The 27,704-nt window shown below is 38.8% G+C and overlaps 1 protein-coding gene across 1 annotated transcript in view; it reads right to left on the reverse strand.

Annotated features, from left to right (window-relative positions):
- Positions 1-2,472: 2,472 nt before the first annotated feature.
- Positions 2,473-27,704, reverse strand: part of LOC106873701 (regulator of G protein signaling 7) — a 225,016-nt gene continuing 199,784 nt past the window's right edge. Inside the window, exons 10-13 of the mRNA XM_089348250.1 lie at positions 19,697-19,810; positions 16,015-16,308; positions 12,233-12,361; positions 2,473-3,145 (exon numbers count right to left, since the gene is read on the reverse strand). Coding sequence (XP_089204376.1) covers positions 2,965-3,145; positions 12,233-12,361; positions 16,015-16,308; positions 19,697-19,810 — 718 coding nt within the window. The 3' untranslated portion in view covers positions 2,473-2,964. The remainder of the gene's footprint in view (positions 3,146-12,232; positions 12,362-16,014; positions 16,309-19,696; positions 19,811-27,704) is intronic.

A 27,704-nucleotide genomic window follows, 5' to 3' on the forward strand; every position in this document is an offset into this window, starting at 1 on the left:
CAGTCCTCAGTCAAATCGTCCAACCCATGCTAGCATGGAAAGCAGATGTTAAACGATGATGATGATGATGATGATGATAAATACAGGGTTGGCCAAAAGTCACCCGACAGTAAATCAAAATTCCATATATACTTAATATTCAATTTTATTTATTCATTCCAATTATGAATGTTTAATAATTGAATGCTGTGAGTTAAAATCACTGTCTTTTTTTTTTTCAACATTTGTCACTTTATTAGATGTCTCATATAAAGTAATTTTTGGTTTTAATCTTGGAATTAAATGGTTTTGATTTACTGTTAGGTGCCTTTTGACCAACCCTATATATATATATATATATATATATATATATATATATTGTTGCCAGTACCGCCAGACTGGCCCTCATGCCGGTGGCATGTAAAAAGCACCCACTACACTCTCGGAGTGGTTGGCGTTAGGAAGAGCATCCAGCTGTAGAAACTCTGCTAGATCAGATTGGAGTCTGGCGTAGCCACCTGGTTTGCCACTCCCCAGTCAAATCGTCCAACCCATGCTAGCATGGAAAGCGGACGTTAAATGATGATGAAATAAAAACATACACATACAAACATACACATATACAAACATACAAGCACACACACACACATATTTATTTATGTATGATAGACTTCTCTCAGTTTCCATCTACCAAATTCCCTCACAAAGCATTGGCTAGCCCTGAGCTATACAAGACACTTACCCAAGGTGCCATACAGTGGGATTGAACCCAAAGCCACATGGTAAGGAAGCAAGCTTCTAAACCACACAGTCATACTTGTGCTTATTATGTTATTACCTATCCGTCTTTCCTTGTATAAATGACATTCACAGTTGGAACTAGGTTACAGTGATCAGGTCATAGTTGTGTCAAAAAATACTTTGATTTGGAATAATCTCCAAGAGAAAGTCATAGACAGGGATACTATTAGTTTAATGAGGATCATCTGCTATTTCAGTAAGGAATTTCACATGCAGTTAGGTGTCTATCCAGGCCTGGCTTTCATGCCCTCTTCAATTTATCAAAGTTTTCTTGGCCATAAGAGAAAAGTTTAAGTCTGGTTATCCATGAAACCTTGTTTATGTCAAAAACAGTTCTCACAGTTGGATGTGTCAGGGATTTAGAAAGTAACGAGCCAACTTGTAAGCAAAAGCTAGAATTAAGTAAGCCATAGCAAAGACAAAAAGTTTGAATTAGCAGAAATGAAGAGTGGACTGATCTGCCATCTGGGAGCAGGTTTTGGTTGATATGTAGAAAAGGGATTGATTCTCTATGATGTATCAACATTGTCATCGTTGTTTAATGTCCGCTTTCCATGCTGGCATGAGTTGGATGGTTTGAATGAGGACTGGCAAGACAGGAGGCCGCACCAGGCTCCAGTCTGATTTGGCAGTGTTTCTACAGCTGGATGCCCTTCCTAACACCAACCACTCTGAGAGTGTAGTGGGTGCTTTTTACGTGCCACTGGCATGGTAGCCAGTCAGGGGCTATTGGCCACAGCTACGATATTGGTTTTATTTGACTAAACAGGTCTTGTCAGTATAAAATATGTGTGCACAAGACAAGCAACAGGATCACAAGAAGGCTGATAAAGAAGAGCGCCTAGATAACAGTAGATTTATGATGAATGGCCTTCCAGCCTTGACCGTCCCATCTTTTTATTATATCAACTACTACAAAGTATCAGTTCTTATAAGAGACAGATGGATGTGATTTGAGGCAGATCTGTCTGTTATTTTAAGCAAGTTTCCTCATAAACAGTTGGGAGGAATATATAAAAGTTACTCAGAGTTTGAGATTTGGTTGCTATATCTAGCACATTCCCTCAGCATGTTGTATAATGTGAAATTCTAATGATGTAATAAAACCACCTCATCACTGAATTACCTTTGATCTTTTAATTGCTTCAGTCATTAGACCGTGGCCAGGCAGGGGCACCGAAGAATTTTAGTTGAATGAATTGACTCCAGCACATATTTTTTAAAGCCTGGTGCTTATTCTATTGCTCTCTTTTGCCAAACTGCTATGTTACTGGGATGTAACTACACCAACACTAATTTTCAAGGATGGGGGGGGGGGGCAAACACACACATATGTACACATACACACATGATGAGCTTCTTTCAGTTTCCATCTACCAAATCCACCCACAGGACTTTAGTCAGCCCAAGGTCATAGAAAATGATGCTTGCCCGAGGTGCCACATAGTGGGACTGAACCCTGAACCATATGGTTGGGAAACAAACTTCTTACTACACAACCACCCCATCACTGAATTATGAAGAAGCATGGCATGTAGGAGGAGCTTGGTGGGGATTGCAAGAACTGAATCAATAACAGAAGAATAATGGTTAAACATGGAGACAATGGAACATGCCTTCACACCAAAAAAGGAAAGGGAAAAATGCAAATAAAAACTAACAAAAACGACAGTAACAACAACAACAACAAAATAGTTTTTTTTTTCACATTTAATAATAAATGATAATAAAATAACAAAAAAAATAACAAGAATTATAAACACAAAAATTAACATCGAAAATAGTAAAAACAAGGAAACAGAACAAGTAACACACAAAGGATCTCTGTAATTACAACAACTTGACAAAGAATTAGCATTGCCGCAATATAACAATCAAGATGATGATAATGATTACAGTAATTACATTATCATAACGAACAAACAAAATTAGATAAATGAAAAAAAGGGTGAAAATAATTTTTTTTTTTAAATGCGACCAAAAACTGGTAGTTTGTGGCAGTAGTTAGAAATAAATGGGTTTATAAGAGGAAAAATTGGGTAAAAATGAGAAAAAATGCCAACAGAAATGATTAAAAGGGCATGATGCACAAAAAAGTGGGAGAAAAACCGTAAACAAAAACTGAAAAGAGGCCAAGTTGACTAAGTCCACGATTCCGTGTTTGTGAAGGAATGGTGCTTTTAGTTACTTGTATGCAGCTGTGTTATTTCCGAGATCCTTTAGGTTTCCAGTACTATAGGAATGACACGGAGCGCCAGGAGCTCCAAGACCCATTTCGGAGTGGTCACTTGAGGTGCTACCTCTACGTTTCATGAGAGGGCTAGGGGTTGGGGTACGTTTTTTGGTACTTGTAAACGAGAAGAACCTGCAAAGAAAAAAACAAAAAGGAATTAAGAAAAATAAATAACAAAGAAAAACAAAAGACAAATTAGGTTTTTGTCTGTGAAAGTAAATTGTGTGTTTACACACATCATCATTTAACATCCTTCTTCCATGCTGGTATGGGTTGGATGGTTCGACAGGCGCTGGCAAGCCAGAGGAGTACACCAGGTTCCACTGTCTGTAATGGCATGGTTTTTATGGCTGGAAGCCCTTCCTAATGCCGACCCCTTTACAGAGTGGATTGAATGCTTGTATATTACCTTCAAAACATGGAGTAGATAAAACAGGGGACAACTGACGAAGGGAATGTTCTTTATGTTGCATGTCTCGTTTCTCTGTTTGTTTGTTTCTTTCATTGTTCAAAAAACATTCGTTTTCTATGTTTTTGCTTTTTATGTTCTCATTTCTCATTGTATCACCCGTGTGTGTGTGTGTGTGTGTGTGTGTCTGTCAGCCCTTTCACACTTACTTCGTTCTTTCCACTCTTCTTTCTTTCGTTCCCCCTTTCTCACATTTCTTGGCTTTCTCTTCATTCTCACCTTCCCTCCTCTTTCACTTCACTCTGTCCCTTTTCTTTTTTTCTCATCCCTCCCTAATTCTTCTATCCCTCTGCCTCTCTTCTCTTCACGTGACCGGTGTTCGGCCAAGCCTGACCTTTCTTTCTTGTTTCGACTATAATCCATGCAACATCTATATTCCTTCCCATGCCTGTCATCTCTTATGTCTCTGCCATAAGGCTTCACTTCCACACACACCAGCTTAATTTAATTCATCCTTAGTCAAAAGACACCTTTTGTTAATGTCCTTATTTGCATTTGGGTACCATTTCTCCATTTTTTTCTGTCCTTGTTTTCCTATACATTCGCTGCTTTCTTCCAAGGAATCTAGTGCTCTTAGCTTAATTTTTCCTTGGAGCAATCTCGAGTATAACCAGCTGAAATTGCAAAGATAATCTGGAACTTGACTGAGGAAAGAAAACTCCGAATGACCTGTCCTTGTTCAATTTTTTATATTCCTTTTAATATATATATGTATCTGTGTGTCTGTGTGTGTATATATATATGTCAAAGTATATACTTTGATATATTGTATTGAAGATAATAAGGTGCTTTATAACACTATGTTTGAAACTGATTTACAATTAATCAAAAAATTTATATATATATATATATATATATATATATATATATATATAGAGAGAGAGAGAGAGAGAGAGAGAGAGAGAGGGGGAGAGAAACACACATGATAGGCTGCCATTCAATTTCTATCTAAATTCACTGTATTGGTTGTCTTGGGGTCTATAGTAGAAGACACTTGCTCAAAGCACCACCCAGTGGGACTGAACTCGAAACCACATTCTTGTAAAATGAGCTTCATAACCATAGATTAGTTTATTTACTTAATGATATTTCAAAGTCTGTTGTTGTTGTGGTTGTCGCTAAAAAACAGTTAATCTTAAAACTACATTTAAAAGTTTTTTTAAAGATAATGTTTAAATAAAAGACAAAAAAACCTTACAGATGAGTCTATCTACCCCCACCAACCACTTTGCCTCTAGTATCATCATAACATTTTCCACTACCCACCCCCAAGAATGGTTCCGCCCACTTTGAGTATAACTGGTATAAAGAGTCGCTTATTGGTTACAAACTCCATTCAATAGTAGCTGTTTTTGTACTGTTGTTTGTTTTTGTTTCATATAGCTGGAATAGTTGTTGTTGTCAACTTTGTATCATGCACTAATTAACCAAAGGCTGTTCCCCGAGCTGATATATTCGTTAAGCTAACGTCATCTGGTGAGCAGATTGGTGGGGGTGGTAGGGGTTGTCATTCATTCCATAGCTCGTTAACTTCCACACTCACATACATAACACATGCATGCAAACGCTGCATTCATGAGTACATATTCATACACACAGTTGCTAAAGCATACCTACACACATGTGCATGTTCTTCTCTCATGTAACCCTCTAGTCATGTAGCATTCACACACAAAACACACACACACAGGTGTGGTTGTGTGGGCAAGTATCTTCTGCTATAGCCCTGGGTTGAACAAAGCATTGTTAGTGGATTTGATAAAAGAAAACTGAAAGAAGCCCATCATACATACGTACATATATAGACACACACACACACCTATGTATGTTTGTGCTTGTCTCCTGCCACTGCAAAAGAGACTGAAAATACTAGATGTAGAAAAGTCCTGGTATTGATTTGTTTGACTAAATCTATCAAAGTGCTGCTCCAGCATGGCCACAGCCCAATGTGTGAAACAAGTAAAAGAAATACATATATGCAAGCATACATTTTTGTTTCTTTTATTTTCTTTTACTTGTTTCAGCCATTTGACTGTGGCCATGCTGGAGCACCGCCTTTAGTCGGATAAACCAACCCCAGGACTTATTCTATTGGTCTCTTTTGCCGAACTTCTAAGTTATGGGGACGTAAACACACCAATATCGGTTGTCAAGCAATGGTGGTGGGGACAAACACAGACACACAAATACACACACACACACATATATATATATATATACATACATATATACACGACAGGTTTCTTTCAGTTTCCATCTACCAAATCCAGTCACAAGGCTTTGGTCGGCCTGAGGCTACAGTAGAAGACACTTGCCCAAGGTGCCACACAGTGGGACTGAACCCAGAACCATGTGTTTGGGAAGCAAGCTTCTTACTACACAGCCACTCCTGTGCCTATATATATATGCTCATACATATATGTATGCACACACACACACACATCCTCCTTCCTACTTCTTCCTTTGGCCATCTCTCTCATATTCCCATTCTTGTATATATATATGCTGCAGGTTGTCCCTTTCCATATCCTTTCAGACACTCTGCTACTCTCAGACAGTCTTCTGTGATAAACAAAACAATGATGTCAAGGTAGGCATAACAAGAAACTGACCAGCTAAAACATACCACCTACTTACATTCTTTTGTGAACCCCTAAAAGTTTCCATTACAAAAAAATAGACACTGCAGGTGCGGATGTGTGGTAAGAAGTTTGCTTCCCAGCCACACAAACCACAGGGTTACGGGTTCAGTCCCACTGTGTGGCACCTTGGGCAGGCCAACCCAAGCCTTGTGAGTGGATTTGGTAGACGAAAACTGAAAGAATCCCGTTGTATATATATATATGTATTTGTGTGTCTGTGTTATCCCCCCACTATTATTTGACAACCAATGTTGGTGTTTATGTCCCCGAACCTTAGCGGTTCGCCAAAAAAGAGACTAATAGAATAAGTACTAGACTTATAAAGAATAAGTCCTAGGGTCGATTTGTTTGACTAAAGGCGGTGCTCCAGCATGACCATAGTCAATTGGCTGAAACAAGTAAAAGAATAAAAGAAAGAACACCCATTTATTAAGGATACTGGACTTTGTACCTTTTGACCTTAAATGCCAAATACCAATTTCTGTTTCCTGCCATTAATTCACCACTTTGCATTCTGACATGTTGAACTTGCTTTTTAGCCCCTTCTTTTATCTAATATGGTTTGTTCTCTTTATTAAAATTTCATTTTCTAAAGGCGGCAGGCTGCCAGAGTCGTTAGTACGCCAGGTGAAATGCTTAGCGGTATTTCGTCTGTCTTTGCATTCTGAGTTCAAATTCCACTGAGGTCGACTTTGCCTTTCATCCCTTTGGGGTCGATAAATTAAGTACCAGTCGCATACTGTGGTTGATCTAATCAGCTGGCCCCTTCCCCCAAAATTTCGGGCTGGTTTGCTATTCTTTTAATGTAAATACTTCTTGTTCATGAAAATTTAAATATTTCATCTCATTCCAGTTCTGGCTCACTTGCCTCAATGTTTTTCTCTCTTGGAAGTCTGCAGATTGTTTTTTTTTTATTCCCTCTTTCCTTATCATTCACCCATGTAAAACAAAGCAGTGCCCATCCTTTGCTGCTTCCTTTATCCATCTTTTACAGCTTCTTGTCCTCTCACTTACACTACAGGTTCCGTCTTGCATCACTTTGGACACTCTGCTACCATCAAACTTTCTCTTTAATTTTGAAATGGATCTTTGTTGGTTCTGATAACGAGTATCTGGTTGTTGAATCAGCATGTCACTGGTTGGGTATTCCACAGACACATGAATACCTGACCCAGCATGATATGTAATAAAGCTAGAATTTTATGAATTTCCAGTCTCTCAATCCATACATTAGGCTTCCATAGTTTCTGTCAACCCAGTTTGCCTCACAAAACTTTGGTTTGATCCTGAAGCTATGACAAAAGACATGTTTGCTCAAGATGTGACACAGAAAGATTGAACCCAGAATCATCTGACTGCAAAGTAAATTTCTAGTAAGACCACATTCATTTTCTTTCTCTGGTCAGGTTTATATCCTTTTTCTGATCCCAGAGAGAGAATGTTTCTTCAAACAAATGATGTACTTTTTTATATCAAGGTTAAAATATGTATCCACTGAAAATACCTGCTTTTATACATTTCCTATCCTTAATACGACTCAAAGCTTCTTACCATATTCTTCATTTAACGTCTGCATATAATATATTATATATATAGGTAGGTGGGTGTATATGTGTGTGTGTGTGTGTGTGTGTGTGTGTGTGTGTGTATATATATATATATATATATATATATATAATATACACACATCATCATCATCGTTTAACGTCCGCTTTCCATGCTAGCATGGGTTGGACGATTTGACTGAGGACTGGTGAAACCGGATGGCAACACCAGGCTCCAGTCTGATTTGGCAGAGTTTCTACAGCTGGATGCCCTTCCTAACGCCAGAAAACTTACACTGCAGTTTCTCCAATTATATTCTAATTTGAAGTGGTGTGCAAGAGATACTTCTGTAAGTTTTGTTTATATAACCCATCCTGCTTTTATATATATATATATATATATATATATATATATATATATATATATGTATGTACTGAAAATGCATATATACACATGCCTTGAAAAGATCTCTTCCGCACCCCACCCCTCGGTTGTAGGGACTTAGATCAGGCATGCAGTTTAAGGCAGCCAGTCTCTTGACACACCTTCTGATCTGCACCTTCCCACCTTCCCAAGGGTGTAGCTACCCTGATTGTTAGACAGCAGCAGAAAAGATTTCTCAACGGGGGTCTGAAAACTTTTTTACACACATGGAGTAAGGAGACTTACTGACATGAAGTGTGATGAGGGATACAAGACAGAATAATGAGGGAAGAGGCTATATGAAGATTTAATATAAACTAAATGATGGGGGTGGGGAGATCTCAAATATAGTTATTATACATCCTCATCTCAATCAATGCCATTATCATTTTTACATCTATATCGTTGCCAGGGCCACTGACTGGCTCCCATGCCAGTGGCATGTAAAAATGGAGCACCATTTGAACGTGGCCGCTGCCAGTGCTGCCGGACCAGTTCCCGTGCAGGTGGCATGTAAAAAGCACCATCTGAGCGTGGCTGATGCCAGTACTGCCTGACTGGCCCACATGCTGGGTGTACAAGCACCCACTACTCTCGGAGTGGTTGGCGTTAGGAAGGGCATCCAGCTGTAGATTGGAGCCTGGTGCAGGCTTCTGGCTTGCCAGCCTTCAGTCAAACCGTCCAACCCATGCCAGCATTGGAAAGCGGATGTTAAACAACAATGATGATTGTTTGTCAATGCTTGAATGGGGGTTGACTGGGTTCTTTCCTCCACAATACTTTGTGACCAATCATCTCCTTCAGTCCTCACCACTTAACCCTTTAGCATTCAGATTACTCTGTCCAATGTGTTGCTTATTTATTCACACTGTTTTGAATTACACATGCATCATCTTGTAGCTTTGAGATTTTGATGATGTGATTATTAATTTTAAGAATGACACTGTAGGATCGGTATGAGAGGCCTGATCTGGTTGGGTTGAACATAATACAGAGAGAATATTTGGGCCTGATATGGTTGGTTTGAAAACTAACGGTTTCATCTCCATATTTTCTATAATTCCTTTATTGTACTGTTCTAATCACATGGTGCATTCAACATGTATTCATAAATCTGACATCCTTCACATGCATTAGTATTACTCTTTCTTACTAGTGCAGTTTTTTCTCCTGCTCTACATCCATATCTGGCTTTTCTCTTTTGGCTTATTTGTGCTTTGTTTGCTTAAACACTTCACACCCAGCAAAGCATGCTGGGTTCATTTCCGTCCAAACTCTTCAAACTCTCTGCAACGAAGACCCATATCTTACAACCATGTAGCATTGCGCTTCTTAAACAAATGTCATACATTATTTACATTTGATGGATATTTGTCCTCATCTTGTTTGTTGTTAACACAACGTTTCGGTTGATATACCCTCCAGCCTTCATCAGGTGTCTTGGGGAAATTTCAAACCTGGGTTCTCATTCTTAAGGTATTTTTTGATGTTATTATTATTATTATCCAGGTCACTGCCTGGAATCGAACTTGGAATCTTGGCGTAGTGGTTAAGAGCACAAGCTACTAACCCCAAAATTCTGAGTTTGATTCCAGGCAGTGACCTGAATAATAATAACATCAAAAAATACCTTAGGAATAAGAACCCAAGTTCGAAATATCCCCAAGACCCCTGATGAAGGCTGGAGGGTATATCAACTGAAATGTTGTGTTAACAACAAACAAGATGAGGACAAATATCCGTCAAATGTAAATAAATTCCTCATCTCTTAAATATAGAACTGAAATATCATACAATCCACCCTTAACTCTGACATGGACATCGTTTGTTACCAGCAGAAGCAATAGAATAACTCTCTAAACATTTTGCACCCTTTTTTAAATTCCCGGTACAACACTCTGGGAACAAAACTATCAACTGCCTGAGTTTTTTTTAACATTTGAAAGAAATTATCTTGTATGTACTCTTACTACTCACTGCATCTCCTACATTTGATGTCCACCTTCCCTGTTGCTGCCTCTGTGTGTGTAGTGACAGAAGCACTAATAATACCAAAAGGTAATATTTATCTCCCACTTAAAAGTTTATGTTGTGTTAGAACAGAGTACTGAATTCTTTACCATGAGAGAACCTCTCATATGGACTTGTGGTGCATATAAGCACTTGTGTTGATATTGCTGATGGGTAATAATTGTCTGCCATGGTTGAGATAAACACAGTGTTCATATACACTACAAGTCCATATGAGAGGTTCTCTCATGGTAAATAACGCAGTATTACGTGTTCTAACACAACGTAAACTTTTATATATTATCTTATAAGGTGTAACTCCTTGACGTATCATTATGTAATGTCTGACTATGAGGAAATATTTCTTTGCTTTGAAACGGGTGAGAATTGGCAACAGAAAGGGCATCCGGCCATACAAAATTCGCCTCAATAAACTTTATCAGAGCCGTGCAAGCATGGAGAAGTAGACATTAAAACGATGATAATTAGTTTTCTAAAAAGTTGCTTTGTACAGTAGTGTTTGCATAAGGACACGATTATTGATGTCTGCTGGTTGGCTGGTCATAACATGTTGAAGTGGAAGAGGAGGAAAGGGTCTGTGAAGGACAGTGGAGGGAGTTGTTAGTGTATATGTAGAGAGAGGGGGGGAGGGAGAACAACTGTTTGTGGTTTATGGATCTAATAACCTGACTAGGGGGGGGGGGTGAGGACAAATTTTACATTTGTGAATGAAGAGATGCTAAAGCTGATGCATTATCATCATCATAATTTAACATTGGTATTCCATGCTGGCGTGGACTGGACAGTTTGACAGGAGCTGGCAAGCTAGAGGGCCACACCAGAAAAATGTAGAACATTCTTGAATAAACAACTAAACCATTATATTAAGGAGGAATTCTTAAGATTTTTGAGTTAATCACTAAATATTCAATTATTACAATCAAATTAGGGAAAACACACTTAAGTAATTGACTATTTAAATCAGGAATTTAGTTCTTATTAATTATTAAACCATTGCCTTGGCCGTTGAGTGCAAGCATGGCCGTGGGGTGCAAGAATGGCTGTAGGTTGAAGTAGTTTAATTGCCACTGACATGGTTTTGGGTTCTGCTCTATCATATTGCACCTTGGCCAAGTGTCTTCTACTACAGCCCTGAGCTGACCAAAGCCCTTTGAGTTGGTTTCATAGACAGAAACTGAAAGAAGCCTGTGTGTGTGTGTGTGTGTGTGTGTCTCAACATCACTTGATGGTTATGAGTATCACCATCATACGAGCAGTGTCATTTGCTGCTCAACGGCCATAGAAAATCTGTCTCAAAGGAAAAGATGACATTAAAACATCATAATGTTTTCATGTGCTGAACCAGTGTTGAACCTGATGGACATTTTGTTCATAGGAGAGATAAACAGTGCCAAATGGTGTCAAGCAAATATGCAAGGCTACACACACACTTCATGTGTATGTGTTTACTAGAAATTATATTCATTATCATGAAGTATATTTGCCACCTAAATGTGGTTAACCCTTAAAGGTTGATGCTATTGTAGCTTGTAGCCCCAGGAAGACACCTCCTCCAGCTGGCTATTGACACACTTTCTGTGTCCTAGCAGTATTTGCAAAGGGAAGTCAGCCTTCCCATCTCCAGCCTGACATGATACACATGGACCCGAGTTTCTGGGTATTGATCGGTCATCAATGTGTGACAACCACCAGATCAATATTAAGGTGATGAACTGGAAGAGTCATTACCACATGAGTCAAAATGCTTCATGGCATTTTATTCGTTTTTACATTCTGAGTTTGAATTCTACCAAAGTTGATTCTGCCTTTCATCTTGGGGGTGGGGTTTCAATAAAATAAATCCCAGCAGAACATTGGGGAGGGGGTTTCAATGATTTCTCATCCACACAGTCACATGTGCGCATGCACACACACAGCCACACAAACTTGTATATCAAGCAGCTCTGCTAGATTATTTCCAAAAATGTGAAGAATTCTATATTGTCACTAAACTATCTCCTCCAATGTAGACTGACCAGAAGAAAAAATAAAAATAAATAAATAATAGAGCGAAAGAAAAAAAAAGGAAAATAAATAAAACAAGGCAAAATTTTTAAGAATAAAACTCACTTTTTCTTGCTGGTTGGTTGTACAGCGTTGGCAAGTAAAGTTTTATATTCATCAGAACGAAGGAATCGTGCATAACTGTCCTTCTTCATGAGAGTATAGATATGACTTTGTGCAGGGTCGAATGTATATCTGCAAAATAAAAACAAAAGGACATCACTATTGTTAGAGTGTTCTTCTCCTTTCTACAAACACACAAACTTGTCCAATCAACATGAATGTCACTGTACACGCCAAAAATCATCATCACCACCACCACCATCATCATCATCATCATCATTGTCATTTTGCATCAGTCACGGGTAGTTGCTTGCTGTTGGTGAATGATAATGTATTTCTAGGGCTGCATGTAGACGTAATTAACACTCGGCATTGTTTAACGTCCGTTTTCCATGCTGGTATGGGTTGGATGGTTCGACTGGGGTCTGGAAAGCCAGGAGGCTGCACCAGGCACCAGTCTGATCTGATCTGGCAATGTTTCTACAGATGGATGCCCTTCCTAATGCCAACCACTCCAAGAGTGTAGTGGGTGCTTTTTACATGCTGCTGGCACAGGGGCGAGAGGGGGCTGGCATCGACCATGATTGGATGGTGCTTTTTATGTGACACTGGCATGGGAGCCAGTCAAGGCGGTGCTGGCATCGGCCATGTTCAGATGGTGCTTTTTACGTGCCACTGACGCAGATGCCAGTCGGGACGAGAGAGCTGGCATCAGCCACATTTGGATGGTGCTTTTTATGTGCCATGGCACGGGGACCACAACTACAATTTCCATTTGATTTGATTTTGATGTACTTGACTCAATAGGTCTCCTCAAGCACGGCATGTCACCCTATGATCCAAGGTACTTTTGAGTGGGCTGGTTATGCGACACTGGTGTAGGTTACAGCTGTGATCTCACTTTATTTGCTGGCTCCACAATATTAATTCACTGCACATAACATCTCCCATGTTGGTCCTTTCACAAAAACAGTGACAATTACACACTGGGAGAGACATACCACTGGGATGTACAGTGATTCAACTGATATAGCAATCCATGGTTGGCCCCTCTCAACTGGAAAACTCACTCACTAAATTTGTGGTGACAAAATCTCTCTCTTCTCTCTGTCATTGGTGAATGAGAATGGAGATGTTGAGCAGCTGCCTCACCTTCTGTGATTCCCACCAAGAACCACCTTTATTTAAGGCCCAATGAGAAAGTTCTAGAAAGGTGACTCACACAATGGCCTGACACTGATTGGTCAGTTAATCTGCTGATCATATGAAACAAAAGTGGTCTCCTTGTGGTGTCTGCTCAGCTATCTAGTAATCTGGTTTCAAATTCGCTATGCATCCATGCCCACACTGACAATGGGTTGTCATGGTTGGAGTCAGCATATATTTGGTGGCATAACTCGCCTAGATGAGTCAGAAGAGATCCACATCTTGTACATATATTTTTAATGTTTGGCTTGGTGTCTAAGGCTGAATGCCCTTCCTAGCATCAACCATTTCACAGAGTGTATTGGGACCTTTGTTTTTGTTTGTGGCACCAACACCGGGGAGGTAACATCTTCGACAAAACTAAAGGGATCTCATGATCCTTTATAATAAAAACAGTTTTACATTAATCTGTCTTACTCTATACTTTTGAAGAGTACAAATTTGTTATTTTTTAACAAGAATATTATCGACAGTGGCTTAGAAGTTTTGGCTGGCTAAGCCATCATCAGACAACACAATGATGGCTTAGTTGTCTGAAACTACAAAGTCATTACCAATATTATTCTTGTGTGTGTGTGTGTGTTTAAGATCGATCATGAGGTTACAGAATGCATATGTATATGTGTGTGGAGAGAGAGAGAGAGGGAAAACAGGTATGATAAAATGGTTAAGCAGTTTTCAATCATGGGTTGCTTTGTTCAATCTCTCTTCACAAACGTTTAGGAAATGGTATTCTCCCTCTCTCTCTCGGTGTAGCTGTGTGGTAAGAAGTTTGTGTCCCACTGCATGGCACCTTAAGCAAGTGCCTTCTATAACTTTGGGCTTGCCAAAGCCTTGTGAATGGATTTGATAGAAGAAAACAAAGAAATTTGTCATGTATGTATATAAATATATATATACATACACACGGCTTTATCTTATTCTGTCTAATATATATATGTGTGCATGTTTCTGTGTTTGACCCCCACCCCCACTTGACAACCAATGTCAGTGTGTTTATGTCTCTGTAACTTAGTGGTTCAGCAAAGGAGACCAATAGAATAAGTACCAGGCTTAAATTAAAAATAATAAATTATAGACAAATATTCTTGCTACAGTTCCATCATCTCTTTCTAAAGAAGTTTGGCTTTGCTGGTAACCGAGATTCTTATAAGTTTGGGTATGTGTGTGTGTGTGATTCTGGTGGGAATTTTAGAGCTTGTGAGTGGCCAGCTGTTTGTAAAGTTTCTGGTTTTCTTAGTCATCTTTTGGGCAATCTATCACCTTTTAAATTTTAAGGTAGTCATGGCAGAATTGTATGAATTATGGGGCTGTCCTTTTTCTCCAAAGTGTGCGCTTCATTACATGTTTTGTGTGGAGACACTGAAAAAGGCACTTAAAACTGTGTACACCCACTGACTGCATGACTGAACGAAGTCTACTGACATCATTTCAGCTTCATGGCTGAGTGGTTCACAGTAGGAAGGGACCACAGCTGTTAGAAGCAATATATTTCTTCCAACAACTTATTCATGAAAACACACACACACACACGTATGAGTGTGTCTATCTAGATCCTTTATCTTGTTTGTCATTGGACTGCAGTCATGCTGGAGCACCACCTTAAAGGCTTTAGTCTAAGAGTCATCATGTGATGTCAAGAGTAAATATACATACACACAGCACCTTTTATGTTTTAATTGTTTCAGCCATTAGACTTTGGCCATGCTGCAGCACTGCATCGAAGAATTTTTAGTAGAATGAATCGATCCCCAGTACTTTATTTTTTTAAAATCCCGGTACTTACACTATTGGTTTCTTTTGCCAAACCACTAAGTTATGGAGACATAAACACACCAACACTCGTTGTCAAGTGATGGTGGTGGGGAAAAAATACAGACAGACATACACATACACACATGCATGCTTCTTTCAGTTTCTGTCTACCAGTTGAAGACACTTGCCCAAGGTGCCATGCAGTGGGACTGAACCTGGAACCATATGGTTGGGAAGCAAACCTCTCATTACACAGCCACACCTGTGCCTGTAACAAGCTTCTTTCAGTTTCCATCCACAAAATCTGCTTACAAACTTTTGGTCAATCTGGGTCTTTAGAAGACACTTGCCCAAGGTACTGAGCAGTGGGTCTGAACCCAAGACCAAATGGCTGGAAGTAAGCTTCTTAATCACACAGCCAAATCTGTGCTTACAAGCCATACCTGCATCTATACTGTTTATGCTAATTAGGTGGTTGTGTAGTAAGAATTTTGCTTCTCAACCATATGGTCCCAGGTTCACTCCCAATATGTGCCACTTTGGGCAAGTGTTTTCTACTATAAACTTGTGAGTGTATTTGGTAGACAGAAACTGAAAAAAGCCTGTTGTTTGTATATGTGTGTGTGTCATTGTTCCCCCCCCCACCCGCTTGACAACTGGTGTTGGTGTGTTTGCATCCCATAACTTAGTGGTTTGGGAAAAAAGACAAACAATAAGTACCAGGCTTTACAAAAATTTTTTTACTTATTTAATTGAAAATTCTTCAAGGTGGTGCCCCAGCATGGCTGCAGTCTAATGAATGAAACAAAAGATATAAAACTCACCTGGATAGCTTCTTCTTGAGGTTTGCTTGCACTTCCTCCATTGTCTTACAATCAATGTTTATCTCACAGCGAGCACCACGTTCCAGAAAGTCTTCATAGATTTTCTCGACCTGACTTGCCACTTGAGACTGTGCACAGGACTTGAGGGTTTTACAGGCCAGCCAGAAGTGGATGTTTTCATGGCTAAACTCTTTCCTGAGAAACGATTCAAAGCAGACGAGTCCAGCTCTGTCCGAGAGTAATTCATGTAAGCCAAAGCTCCACATCTTAACCCGTTTTTCAGTTGGTTGATCACTACGGCAACAAAAACGAAAAAACAAACAAGTTATATATGGTGTGCCCTGGTGGCCAGTAATTTGCAAGGGAGATAATCATTTCTAGATAAATCTCAGCAGAATAAGAAATTTGAATTTTAAATGAAAGACCAGGGAAGAAGATGCATAGAACCAATAATGATCCTGATAGACTTTTATTTATCACAATCTAATTAGAAGGAAACAAAGAAACAGAAAAAAACATAGTGTTGGGGGTGGGGAATTAAGCAGTAGGAGGAAGTAATGGGCTGCACACCCCAGAATAAATGGTATGTTCAGCCAGGCTTCATGGTTACACAACTGCAATGGCATTGCCAGTGGCTCTCACTGCAGTAGCCACTCCATAGAATATATTTAATGTTTCTTTTTTTGCTTATTTATTATGAAGATCTTTAAATTTCTAGTCATAAATAATCATGTATAGCACCATGACATAATTTAAGGCAAATAAGTTAAACTAAATCAAATATTTTACAAAGCATGACATTTCTTATAAATGACAAACAATTAGTTTAGAAGACATTCATGAAATAATAAAAATCAAAAAAATGAGAGAGAGAGAGAGAGAGAGAGAGAGAAAATTGGGAAGGACGAATATAAAAGGATTGATGACTTGTTGGATGTGATTTTACTGAAGCAACTTTCAGTGCAAAAGAGTCTGGCAATCAGGTGATTATATCACAAATGTTTAGGATCAATATGCAAGGCTGGAAGAATGAAAAGAGTGTTTGAAACTTTTACTTTATCAAATTTCTGTTGAAATATGCTGCCTTTGTTTCATTTAATTTTGAAAATAATGAATCAAGAAAAATAACTTTGTTGTTATTAACCTGGTGTTTGGAACATAAATTATCATGGAATTTTGAAAGAGGGTTTTAATTTAGATCACTTTAATACTTTTGTTATCAAATTTCTATTTTAATTTGGATCACTTAAACTGAAAGTTTATATCATTGAACCAAAGGCTGTTTTAAGCAGGTTCGTATTGTCACCTGTTGTTTGTTGCATGAGTTGAGCTGGCCAATGAGGATATAATTAGTTAGTTGGCTGCATGAATACTAATTGAAGCAAACCACGAACATTTGACTACATCTTTATTGCCGGACATAAAGATATTTGGTGTTGGCTATTTACAACGAACTGCATAAATGTTTGTTGACTGGGAGAGAGAGAGAGAGAAACTGTGCCGCATCTGTAGAAGTTATTTAGGAGACATTATGTGAATGTTTAGGTTTAGTTCCGTCTGTCTAAGAACCTGGAGTTGTCTGTACAAATGTCTGGATCCACCTGGTGGTAAGAGTGGTGGAACATATTGCACAGCCACCTTCAACACTCTGTGATTAATTGAGCAGCAAAACAGTCTTTTATAAGATACAAGAAAGAACATTCTAGAAAACCACATCATGTCACAGCTTCATGCTGATTGGTCATCTAATCACTAAGATGGTTTGAATTTGGTGTCTGACTGATTATCTAGCATTTGAGGTTTCAAATCACCACCACAGTATCAAAAGAGTTAATCTTAGGTCTGTAACCTGTGAACATAATTATTCTCATTTGATTGGCTCTGCTATCAATTAGCCTCAATATCATCTAACCTTCATTACATGCCTTACATAATTTTTAATTACTCCTCCTTTGTGTTTCTTTCTAATTAGAAGTCACTCTCTCAACGAAGCACCAACACATTGGTAATCAGTGTCACAAAAAGAGCCCTGAATACACTCTGCAAAGTGGCCACCCAGTGGCAGAAACCATTCCAAAATAGACACAGGGGCATGATGCAGTCTTTGGATCCATCAGATCCTGTCAAACCATCCCGATTATGCCAGCATGGAAGAGGAATGTGAAAAATGATGTGAGTAAGCATGAAATTTTACATAAATGATAGCAGGTTCATTCCCACTGTGGAGTGGTTCTCAACCATTTTTTTTTACCTATGAACCCCCTTTAGTTCTTATTGTACTTGGTCGTGGTGGTGGTGGGGTTGAGACTTGTAACCATTCAATATCTAGAAAATTCCTATTATATTTTCATGATTAAATATTATTAGGAATTGCATAAAAGACTGTCTAAATATTTTGTGTTTTGTAGAAATATAATCAGTTTATTAAGGCGCAAGAGTGGCTGTGTGGTAAGAAGCTTGCTTACCAACCACATGGTTCCAGGTTCAGTCCCACTGTGTGGCACCTCGGGCAAGTGTCTTCTACTATAGCCTCGGGCCAATCAAAGCCTTGTGAGTGGATTTGGTAGACAGAAACTGTAAGAAGCCCATCGTATATATATATATATATTGTGTGTGTGTGTACATGTTTGTGTGTCTGTGTTTGTCTCTCCCACTATCACTTGACAACCAGTGCTGGTGTGTTAACGTCTCCGTAACTTAGCAGTTTGGCAAAAGAGATCGATAGAATAAGTACTAGGCTTACAAAGAATAAGTCCTGGGGTCGATTTGCTCAACTAAAGGTGGTGCTCCACCATGGCCACAGTCAAATGACTGAAACAAGTAAAAGAAGAAAAAAAGTTTATTGCAGATAAATTTTAAATATTAAATGGAGCCCTCCCCAAGGGCCATATGGCCCGTTGTTGGGAACCACTAGTGTAGAACCTTGGGCAAGTGTTGTCTATCATAATCTCAATCAATACTTGTGTGTGAAATCTGGCAGAGACAGTGCAGAAATCCCTTGTATTGACAAAGAGCACAAAGGATTTAATGGATAAAGTTGCAAACATTGAACTGAGAAGTCTGCAGCCTTATATGGTGCTGCCTACGACAACTCTCAAAAGACCGTGTCTACTTAGATGTTTGTATGTACTGAGTGAAATTATTCCTGTAAGAATTATGTTCTGCTTAAGAAGAAGACCCATCAAGCCGAGCAAAATTGCAGTCGTGGCAGATACTGGTGTTACGCAAATTGTCCCCGTGCCGGTGGCATGTAAATGTATCTCGGAAATGTCATGGAAATGGCACTTGTGCTGGTAGAATGTAAAAGCACCCATTATGCTCTCAGAGTGGTTGGCATTAGGAATGGCATCCAGCTGTATAAAGCCATGCCAAATCAGACTGGAGTCTGGTGCAGCCTTCCAGCTTACCAGCCCTGGTCATATCGTCCAACCCATGCCATTATGGACAATGGACGTTTGATGATAATGATAAAGAAGAAGAAGAAAAAAAAACTTCAGAGTAAGATGAAGGGAAAACCATGTCAGAAATGTATGAGGAAAACTTTGTGGATATTCCACAGGATCAGCAGAAGTTAGGTTTAGCTTGAGATTTACTCTCTCAAATATTCTTTTACTTGTTTCAGTCATTAGACTGCAGCCATGCTGGGGCACCACCTCTTTAAGAATAATTTAAGATAACTCACCAGTTTGAGCTTGCTGTCCAGGCTGTGGTATCATCAGTAATCCATGGATTGGATGGATGAGGAGGACAGAAGAATGGATCAAAATCATGATATTGCTCTACCCGATTCTGATAGCTGTAAAATAGAAGAACAATCTCATTAATTCTATAAAAAAAAACCAATATTCCACTGATTGATAAATGATATCAAATGTATAGATCGGTAGATTCCGTTTACCTTAACCTCTTATATATTTTGACTTTTTGATAGAAACAGTTTTTATTCTGCCTCTTTCTCTACTCCAACCCCTATTGAGGGGTCATTTTTGTTTGTCTTGACTGTGGTCATGCTGGAGCATGATGCAGCCCTTGGACCCATTGAGTCCTGTCAAACTGTGCAACCCATGGCAACAGGGAAGACAGACCTCCAATGATCATCAGGTATTGAGGTTTTTAAAGACAAGTCGTTTAGACTGGAATGATGACTACAAGTATTGCTAGAACAACAATGTTGAAATGAAATCTCAATGGGAAACACGTGTGTTTATTAGAATTTCATTACTTCAACAACCACCACCACCATCATCATCATGACAACTATCATCATCATCACCACCATCAGGCGTGGCTGTGCAGTAAGAAGGTTACTTTTCAACCTCATGCTTCCAGGTTCAATCCCACTGTATGGCTGCCTAGGCATGTCTTCTACTATAGCCTTGGGCTGACCAAAGCCTTGTGAGTGGATTGGGTAGATGGAAACTGAAAGAAGCCCATCATATATATATATATATATATATATATATATATATATATATATATATATATATATATATATATATAATGTATGTGTGTCTTTATGTCTGTGCCCCACAAGTGCTTGACAACTGGTGTTGTTGGCGTGTTTTTGTCTCTAACTTAGTGATTCAGCAAAAGAGGCCGATAGAATAAGTACCATGCTTTACAAAAAGTACCAGAGTAAAATTCCTCAAGGCAGTGCTCCAGCATGGCCACAGACTAACGACTGAAACGAGTAAAAAATAAAAGATTCCCATCACACAAACCATCATCATCATCACCACCATTGTGCCATCGTACAACTGTCACCTGCGACCCCTACCAGCACATTAAAATCATGACGGCGATGATGATGATGCCATTATTTATTAGTGCTAACAGCTTCAGGGATCCTGTCCTCTTTATTTCTGACACACCCATAAAACTACTTCAACCAATATTATCAGATCTCCAGAGGAGATTTGAATGTATTTCTTGTTGTTGCTGACATCATCATCATCATCATCACTGTCATTGTTATTCTTGTCTTAACACACTTTATTCCTCCCCAACCGGATCATGAATTGAACTCGTCTGCCATTCACCATAACGTCACTCATCCCAATCCCATGACTTAACCATTTCCTGGTGGATCCACTCACAGCACACAAAACCCATTTCACCTGTCATCCACCTGTCATCCACCTGTCACGCATGCAACTATCAATGGAGTTGTCTTGACCAAGATCTTTAACCCATTAAGTCCCACTGCCCTATAAATAGGACACTAAATGAAAACATTAAATAAGCTATATCACATTGTCTCCGTGTCCTATTCATAGGACACTGAATATTTCCATTTCTGCTTGAAGTAAAGGGAGATTTAATTATTATTTTTTTCATTTTAACCTATTTTCAATCATTTGTAAAAATTTTGAAGTAATATTCAGAAATTTAAGAACTCTGGGACTGAATGGGTTAATATCCAACTATTCTGTTTTTAATATTTAATTTGACTGCAGCCATACTGGAGCACTGCCTTTAGTCAAAGAAATCAACCCCTGGACTTATTCTATTGGTCTCTTTTGCTGAACTGTTAAGTTATGAGGATGTAAACACACCAACATTGGTTGTCAAGCAATGGGGGGGGGGGATAAATGCAGACACAAACCTATTCATTCATATATATATATATATATATATATATATATATATATATATATATATATATATATATATATGTGTGTGTGTGTGTGTGATGGGCTTCTTTCAGTTTCCATCTACCAAATCCACTCACAAGGCTTTGGTCAGCCCAAGGCTATAGTAGAAGACACTTGCTCAAGGTACCACACAGTGGGACTGAACCTGGAACCATGTGGTTAGGAAGCAAGACTTCTTACCACACAGCCATGCCTGTGCCTGGATGTATAGAAATAAATGTTTTACACACCCACCTTACCTTGTATGCCAGCAAATGTTTGCCCTGGTGTCACAATGGATGTTTTTATATAACTATATAACAGATATATATACGTGCATACAGCATTGTTTATTTATATCTAGGTTTACATGAACTGTTATGTATACAAAAATATCAACCCAGAAATGAGTATATATATTTATATAATTACATCACACACGCATGTACTTTATACATTGTCATAATTAAGGATATATATATATATATATATATATATATATATATATATATATACACACACACACACACACACACACACACACACACACACATACATACATGAATGTATGAAAACAGATGTATACATACATGTATATAAGTAAATATATGTGTGTGTGGATACAAATTATGCATACATATATATTTACGCAAACACACATACATATAGTTATACACCTGCATAAGTATATACATACAAAATATATTTATTTACACAAAGATGCATAAGCACATGTTTTAATCTTTCTTCCATCTTGACACACTTAGAAACAATGAAACAGAAGCACCGACCAATACCAGATTCCTCAGAGTTGCTTTGTGAGTGTAAAATAAGATTATAAGTTGTCGGCTGATGCAAATGCCCCCCCCCCCCTTCCTCTCGGTCATTTTTTTTTTCTCCCCCTCTTACCTCTCTTCATCCCTTTCACACCATGTGTGCATTTGTGCGTGTGTTTTTATCGTGTCTACCATCTCCTGTTGAGAGTAGTGACTTAGTAAAGTGTGCCTAATATATAATTGATATATCAGGCCATGATTTATGTGCTCAGAGGAAGGAGGAGGAGGGGAGGAAGGTTTCTTCTATGAACACACAGAAATATCTTTGCTTGAAAGTCTGTAACTATGCACAATTGCACACACACACGCATGTAAATGCACGTGTGTGTGTGTGTGTACTGATAGATAGATGTATCTTTTATGTGCAACAGAAGTAGTATTAAATTAAAATAAACACCTGTGTATCATACTTAATGTAGAACCATTGTGAAAGGCAAATTGTGGAATTCATCAAGAAATAATCTCATATGGACATCGGAGACCCTCCAAGGTACAAGTCCGGGCAAGGTTGTTTATGGAAGACCAGCAGTCACTCATGCATATCAACCTCCCCTCTCCACGCCACCAATCGCCCAAGATAAAGGCAAGGGCTGATACAGTCTGGCACCAGTGATGTCGCAACTCATTTCTACAGCTGAGTGAACTGGAGCAACGTGAAATAAAGTGTCTTGCTCAAGAACACGACATGCAGCTCAGTCTGGGAATCGAACTCACAACCTCATGGTCATAAGTTCAACGCTCTAACCACTGAGCCATGCGCCTTCACATATGGACATACTGATTTAAAAACACAATTATATCATTAGTAGATGTAAATCATCTAACGGCAGTTGTGAGAATGCTTGATGTGCATTTTTGCCTCACTGGACTTTGTCAGCAGCATCTATCCACTGCTTTTTGCCATTTATCTGCATTAAGTATGATATACAGATGGTTGTTTTAACTTAATACTGTTTCTGTTGCATATAATGAATTTTTATTCAGCCATGATGGTTAGTTGCAACACTAGTGATTTTTTTCAAGGTGCCACAGAAAAAGTACTCAATACGCTCTGTAAAGTGGCTGATATCAGGAAGGGCATCCAGCTGTAGAAACCATGTCAAAATAGACAGTGAACCTGGTGTGGCTCCTGGCCTTGCCATCCCCTGTTGAACCATGCAACCTATGCAAGCATGGAAGATGGACATTAACCCTTTTGTTATCATATTTCTGTTGAGATGTTCTGTGTTTCTTTCACTTACTTTAAATATAACAAAGAATTTAGTAAAATAACTTAGTTATCGTTCAGCTAGTGTTAGGAACATTAATTGTGACTAAGGTTTGGAGGAAGATTGTAATTCAAAACTTATAAAAACAAGACATTTTGTACTACAGAGCCAGAGCAGGCTTCAACCGGGTTGGTAATGAAAGGGCTAAATGTCTCTCGTATTAGTAGCAACAAATTTTGTCTTAGTATTTTGCTTGCAAAGATTGTGCTGTTAGGAGAGAGTTGATCTGTATGAAGAATGATGATTGGTTGAAGATGTGCCAGCATGCAAAAGAAGAAAATCATAGAAAGAAATGGTAAAAGCATCACATGATGCTGAATCTGTTGCAAGAGATGACAGAGAGAGCAACAAATGATGAAACATTCCGAGTAAATCCATGTTATGTTAATGGAAAAAAACAGAGGCAAAATGATGACATATAATAAATGTAGATAAAAATTTATAAAAGAAGATGGGACGAACAGGTTTTAATCCCAACAATTATTTCTGTGCATTGGTAACAGCTGGTAGTTGCTGAGTTTTCCATATACTATTACATAAATTATTATATAAATAATTACATACATAAATATGATCCAATGATGGCATATGGTAGCTGGTAAATGTATAGGAGCTTTGAAATGCATGTTACGAGGTTGATGACAGTACTGCCTGATTGGCACTCGTGCCAGTGGAACATTAAAAGCACATCCGAGTGTGATCATTGACAGGGCCATGGATTGGCTCCTGTGCCAGTGACATGTGAAAAGCACCATTTGAGCATGATCATTGCCAGCGTCACCTTACCGGCACATGTGCCAGTGGCACGTGAAAACAACATTTGAGCGTGGTCGTTGCCAATGCCGCCAAACTGGCTCCCGTGCAGGTAGCACGTAAAAAATACCTTTTGAACATGGTTGTTGCCTGAACCACCTGACTGGCCCTCATGCTGGTGGCACGTAAAAGCACCCACTACACCCTCGGAGTGGTTGGCATTAGCAAGGGCATCCAGCTGTAGAAACTTTGCCAGATCAGATTGGAGCCTGGGTGCAGCCTTCTGGCTCACCAGTCCTCACTCGAACTGTCCAACCCATGCCAGCATGGAAAGCGGACATTAAACAACGACGATGATGATGATGATGATAAACATACATGAGGATGTAGCAGGAACAAGTGGCTGGGCAAAGAAGGAGAACAATTTTAATGTCCTCTATTTGGGACAGCAATTATTTAAGTGTATCTAATTAAGACAGCTGCTTCCTCTTTTAACAATTAACTCATTGACAGACACTCTTGTCATCAATTCCTATAGAAATATTGTAGATGGGAGTGGATGCTACATGGAGAGGCGTGGGTTTGTACGATTAGGTTATGTATCATGTCATCTGCTAAACATCAGTCACTGACTTTATATCACCAAACACATTGGTATGTCCATACTTACACACAGAAATACATACATACCCATAAAAACATACACGCAGGCACATGTGGTGTATATAGGGAGGGTTTCCTAATATATGCACACACATACACATGTATAAATAATTACTAGATTGAACTAAATTTTAAATATTTTGCTTTCCATTTCTTTGAAGTTAAAATGATAAACAATTTTAATACAACTTAAAATATATGCTCTTCATCATGATGCCCACATCCTTGTGGGTTGACTAGGTCCGTATCAGCACAGAATCTCACCACTTATGGTTCTTTGTCATCTCTTTCTGTGAGACCCGGCATCATGAGATCAGATCTAATCAATTTTTCCCACTATTTCAATCTTCCTCAATATATTTACAAGTAACAGCATAAGTAGTAGTAGTATAAACAGTGATGAGTACTCAATAAATAGTAGAGTAAAGTTATAATTGAAGTTGACCCCCTCCCTTGTTAAAAATGGAGAAGAGAAGATGTTAAAGTATATAAGAGAAGTTTAATTCATGCAGACAATCGTTTCGTACAGAGATATAAAAATCATGCAAATTCATGATTGAATTGAATTAATTAAATCAATTAAATTAATTATATGTGAATGTACTCTTCAGTGCAAGAAGCATAAACAAAATTTTTACAAAGGACTTAAGAAAGGAAGTAGCAGAATAGGATCTTGGAGATTCATATTTATCCTCATGAGAAAGAAAGAGATGTGTTAGTCCAGTTAGGTATTAACTAAAACTAAAGGCTATAATGGTTATTTGAGAATATAAGTAAAAGAGGATTCAGAGACGTTCCCTCTATAGATGGGTAAGGAGGTTAGAAATTTTAACTCCCAATAAGTCGTGTAAGGCAAAAATTGTATAGAAATGTCCAATGGAAAGGCACGGCTATGTTTGAATTAAGATATGACCTGACAGTTAGAAACAATACTTAGTGTGGTGTATATACACACACACACACACACACAGACATTGATATATATGTGTGTCTTTATGTCTGTTTCCGCCCACCACTGCTTTTCAGCCAATGTTCGTGTATAAGTCCCCATAACTTAGACTTAGCAGTTTGGCAAGAGAGACTGACAGAATAAGTTCCATGTTTAAAAATAAAAGTAGTTGGGTTGATTTTTTTCAACTGAAATTCTTCAAGGTGCTGCCCCAGCATGGCCACAGTCTAATGACTGAAAGAAGTGATAGAAGATTGTGTGTGACATGAGAGTTTGTAGACAAGTGTTACCTCCATACAAGCAGTGTCACTCACTTCCAATCTTCTGTGAAAACATGTCTGTGCATGGGAAAATGCTAACTTGGAAACAGGTAAGGGTTGGTGACAGGAAGAGCATCCAGCTGTAGAAAATCTGCCAAAATTAATTTCATTTCACTCATGCAAGTATGGAAAAGGGAACAGTAAAATGACGATGATGAACTATTTATCATCATGTGAAGTTCGCTACACAACCATGCTTGTGCCCACACACACACACACACACCTCTGCTGGCATTTCTAACCATTCACATGCACATCTCATCCTGTTCCTATCAACACAGATACCTCACTTCATAATCTACTGAGCTGACTCTTCTACATAATCATTGATATCAAAATCGCTGATGTGGCCGACACAGTACTGCCCGATTGGCACACGTGCCAGTGGAACATTAAAAACACCATCAGAGCGTGATCATTGCCAAGGCCACTGACTGGCTCCTGTGCTGATAGCATGTAAAAAGTACCATATGAGCGTGATCATCGCCAGCGTCACCTTATTGGCACATATGCTGGTGGCACGTGAAAAAGAACATGTGAGCGTAGTCATTGTCAGTGCCGCCAGACTGGCTCCCATGCAAGTGGCATGCAAAAAAACACCTTTTGAGCACAGTTGTTGCCAGTACCTCCTGATTGGCCCTTGTGTCGGTGGCACATAAAAAGCACCCACTACACTCTCTGAGTGGTTGGTGTTAGGAAGGGCATCCAGCTGTAGAAACTTTGCCAGATCAGATTCGAGCCTGGTGCAGCCTTCTGGCTCGCCAGTTCTGTCAAACCGTCCAACCCATGCCAGCATGGAAAACAGACGTTAAAAAATGATGATCATCATCATACTCCATCATTCAGTTCAGACTGACATTGTTGATGCTTTCAAAATTCAGTAGGTATTACTGTTTTTGCTAGAAAACATATCAGAATGCTTGCATCTGTGTGAGTTTATAAATGCAGCCTGTCTTTAAAATCGACTAAACATCATCTGAATGCCTGTAGGCATTATATGATTATCTGTGTGTGATTTTATATGCATGTCTCCTGAGGCTATTTGTGTTCCATACAACCTAAAATTATGTATGTATGTGTCTGAGAATCCATTAAAACCAACAAATCAGAGAAGGGAAACCTCAAAATCAAGCCTCTATCACATCATGGGTAACATTTCATTGGAAAAGTCTAGGCTTCCTGTTGTAAAATGATTGATGATGATGATGATGGTAACGATGCATGTGTATTCACACACACATAATTATCAAAATTTTTATATTTATTGT

The sequence above is a fragment of the Octopus bimaculoides genome, chromosome 2 (assembly GCF_046866305.1).
Source record: "Octopus bimaculoides isolate indiv1 chromosome 2, ASM4686630v1, whole genome shotgun sequence".
NCBI lineage: Eukaryota > Metazoa > Mollusca > Cephalopoda > Octopoda > Octopodidae > Octopus > Octopus bimaculoides.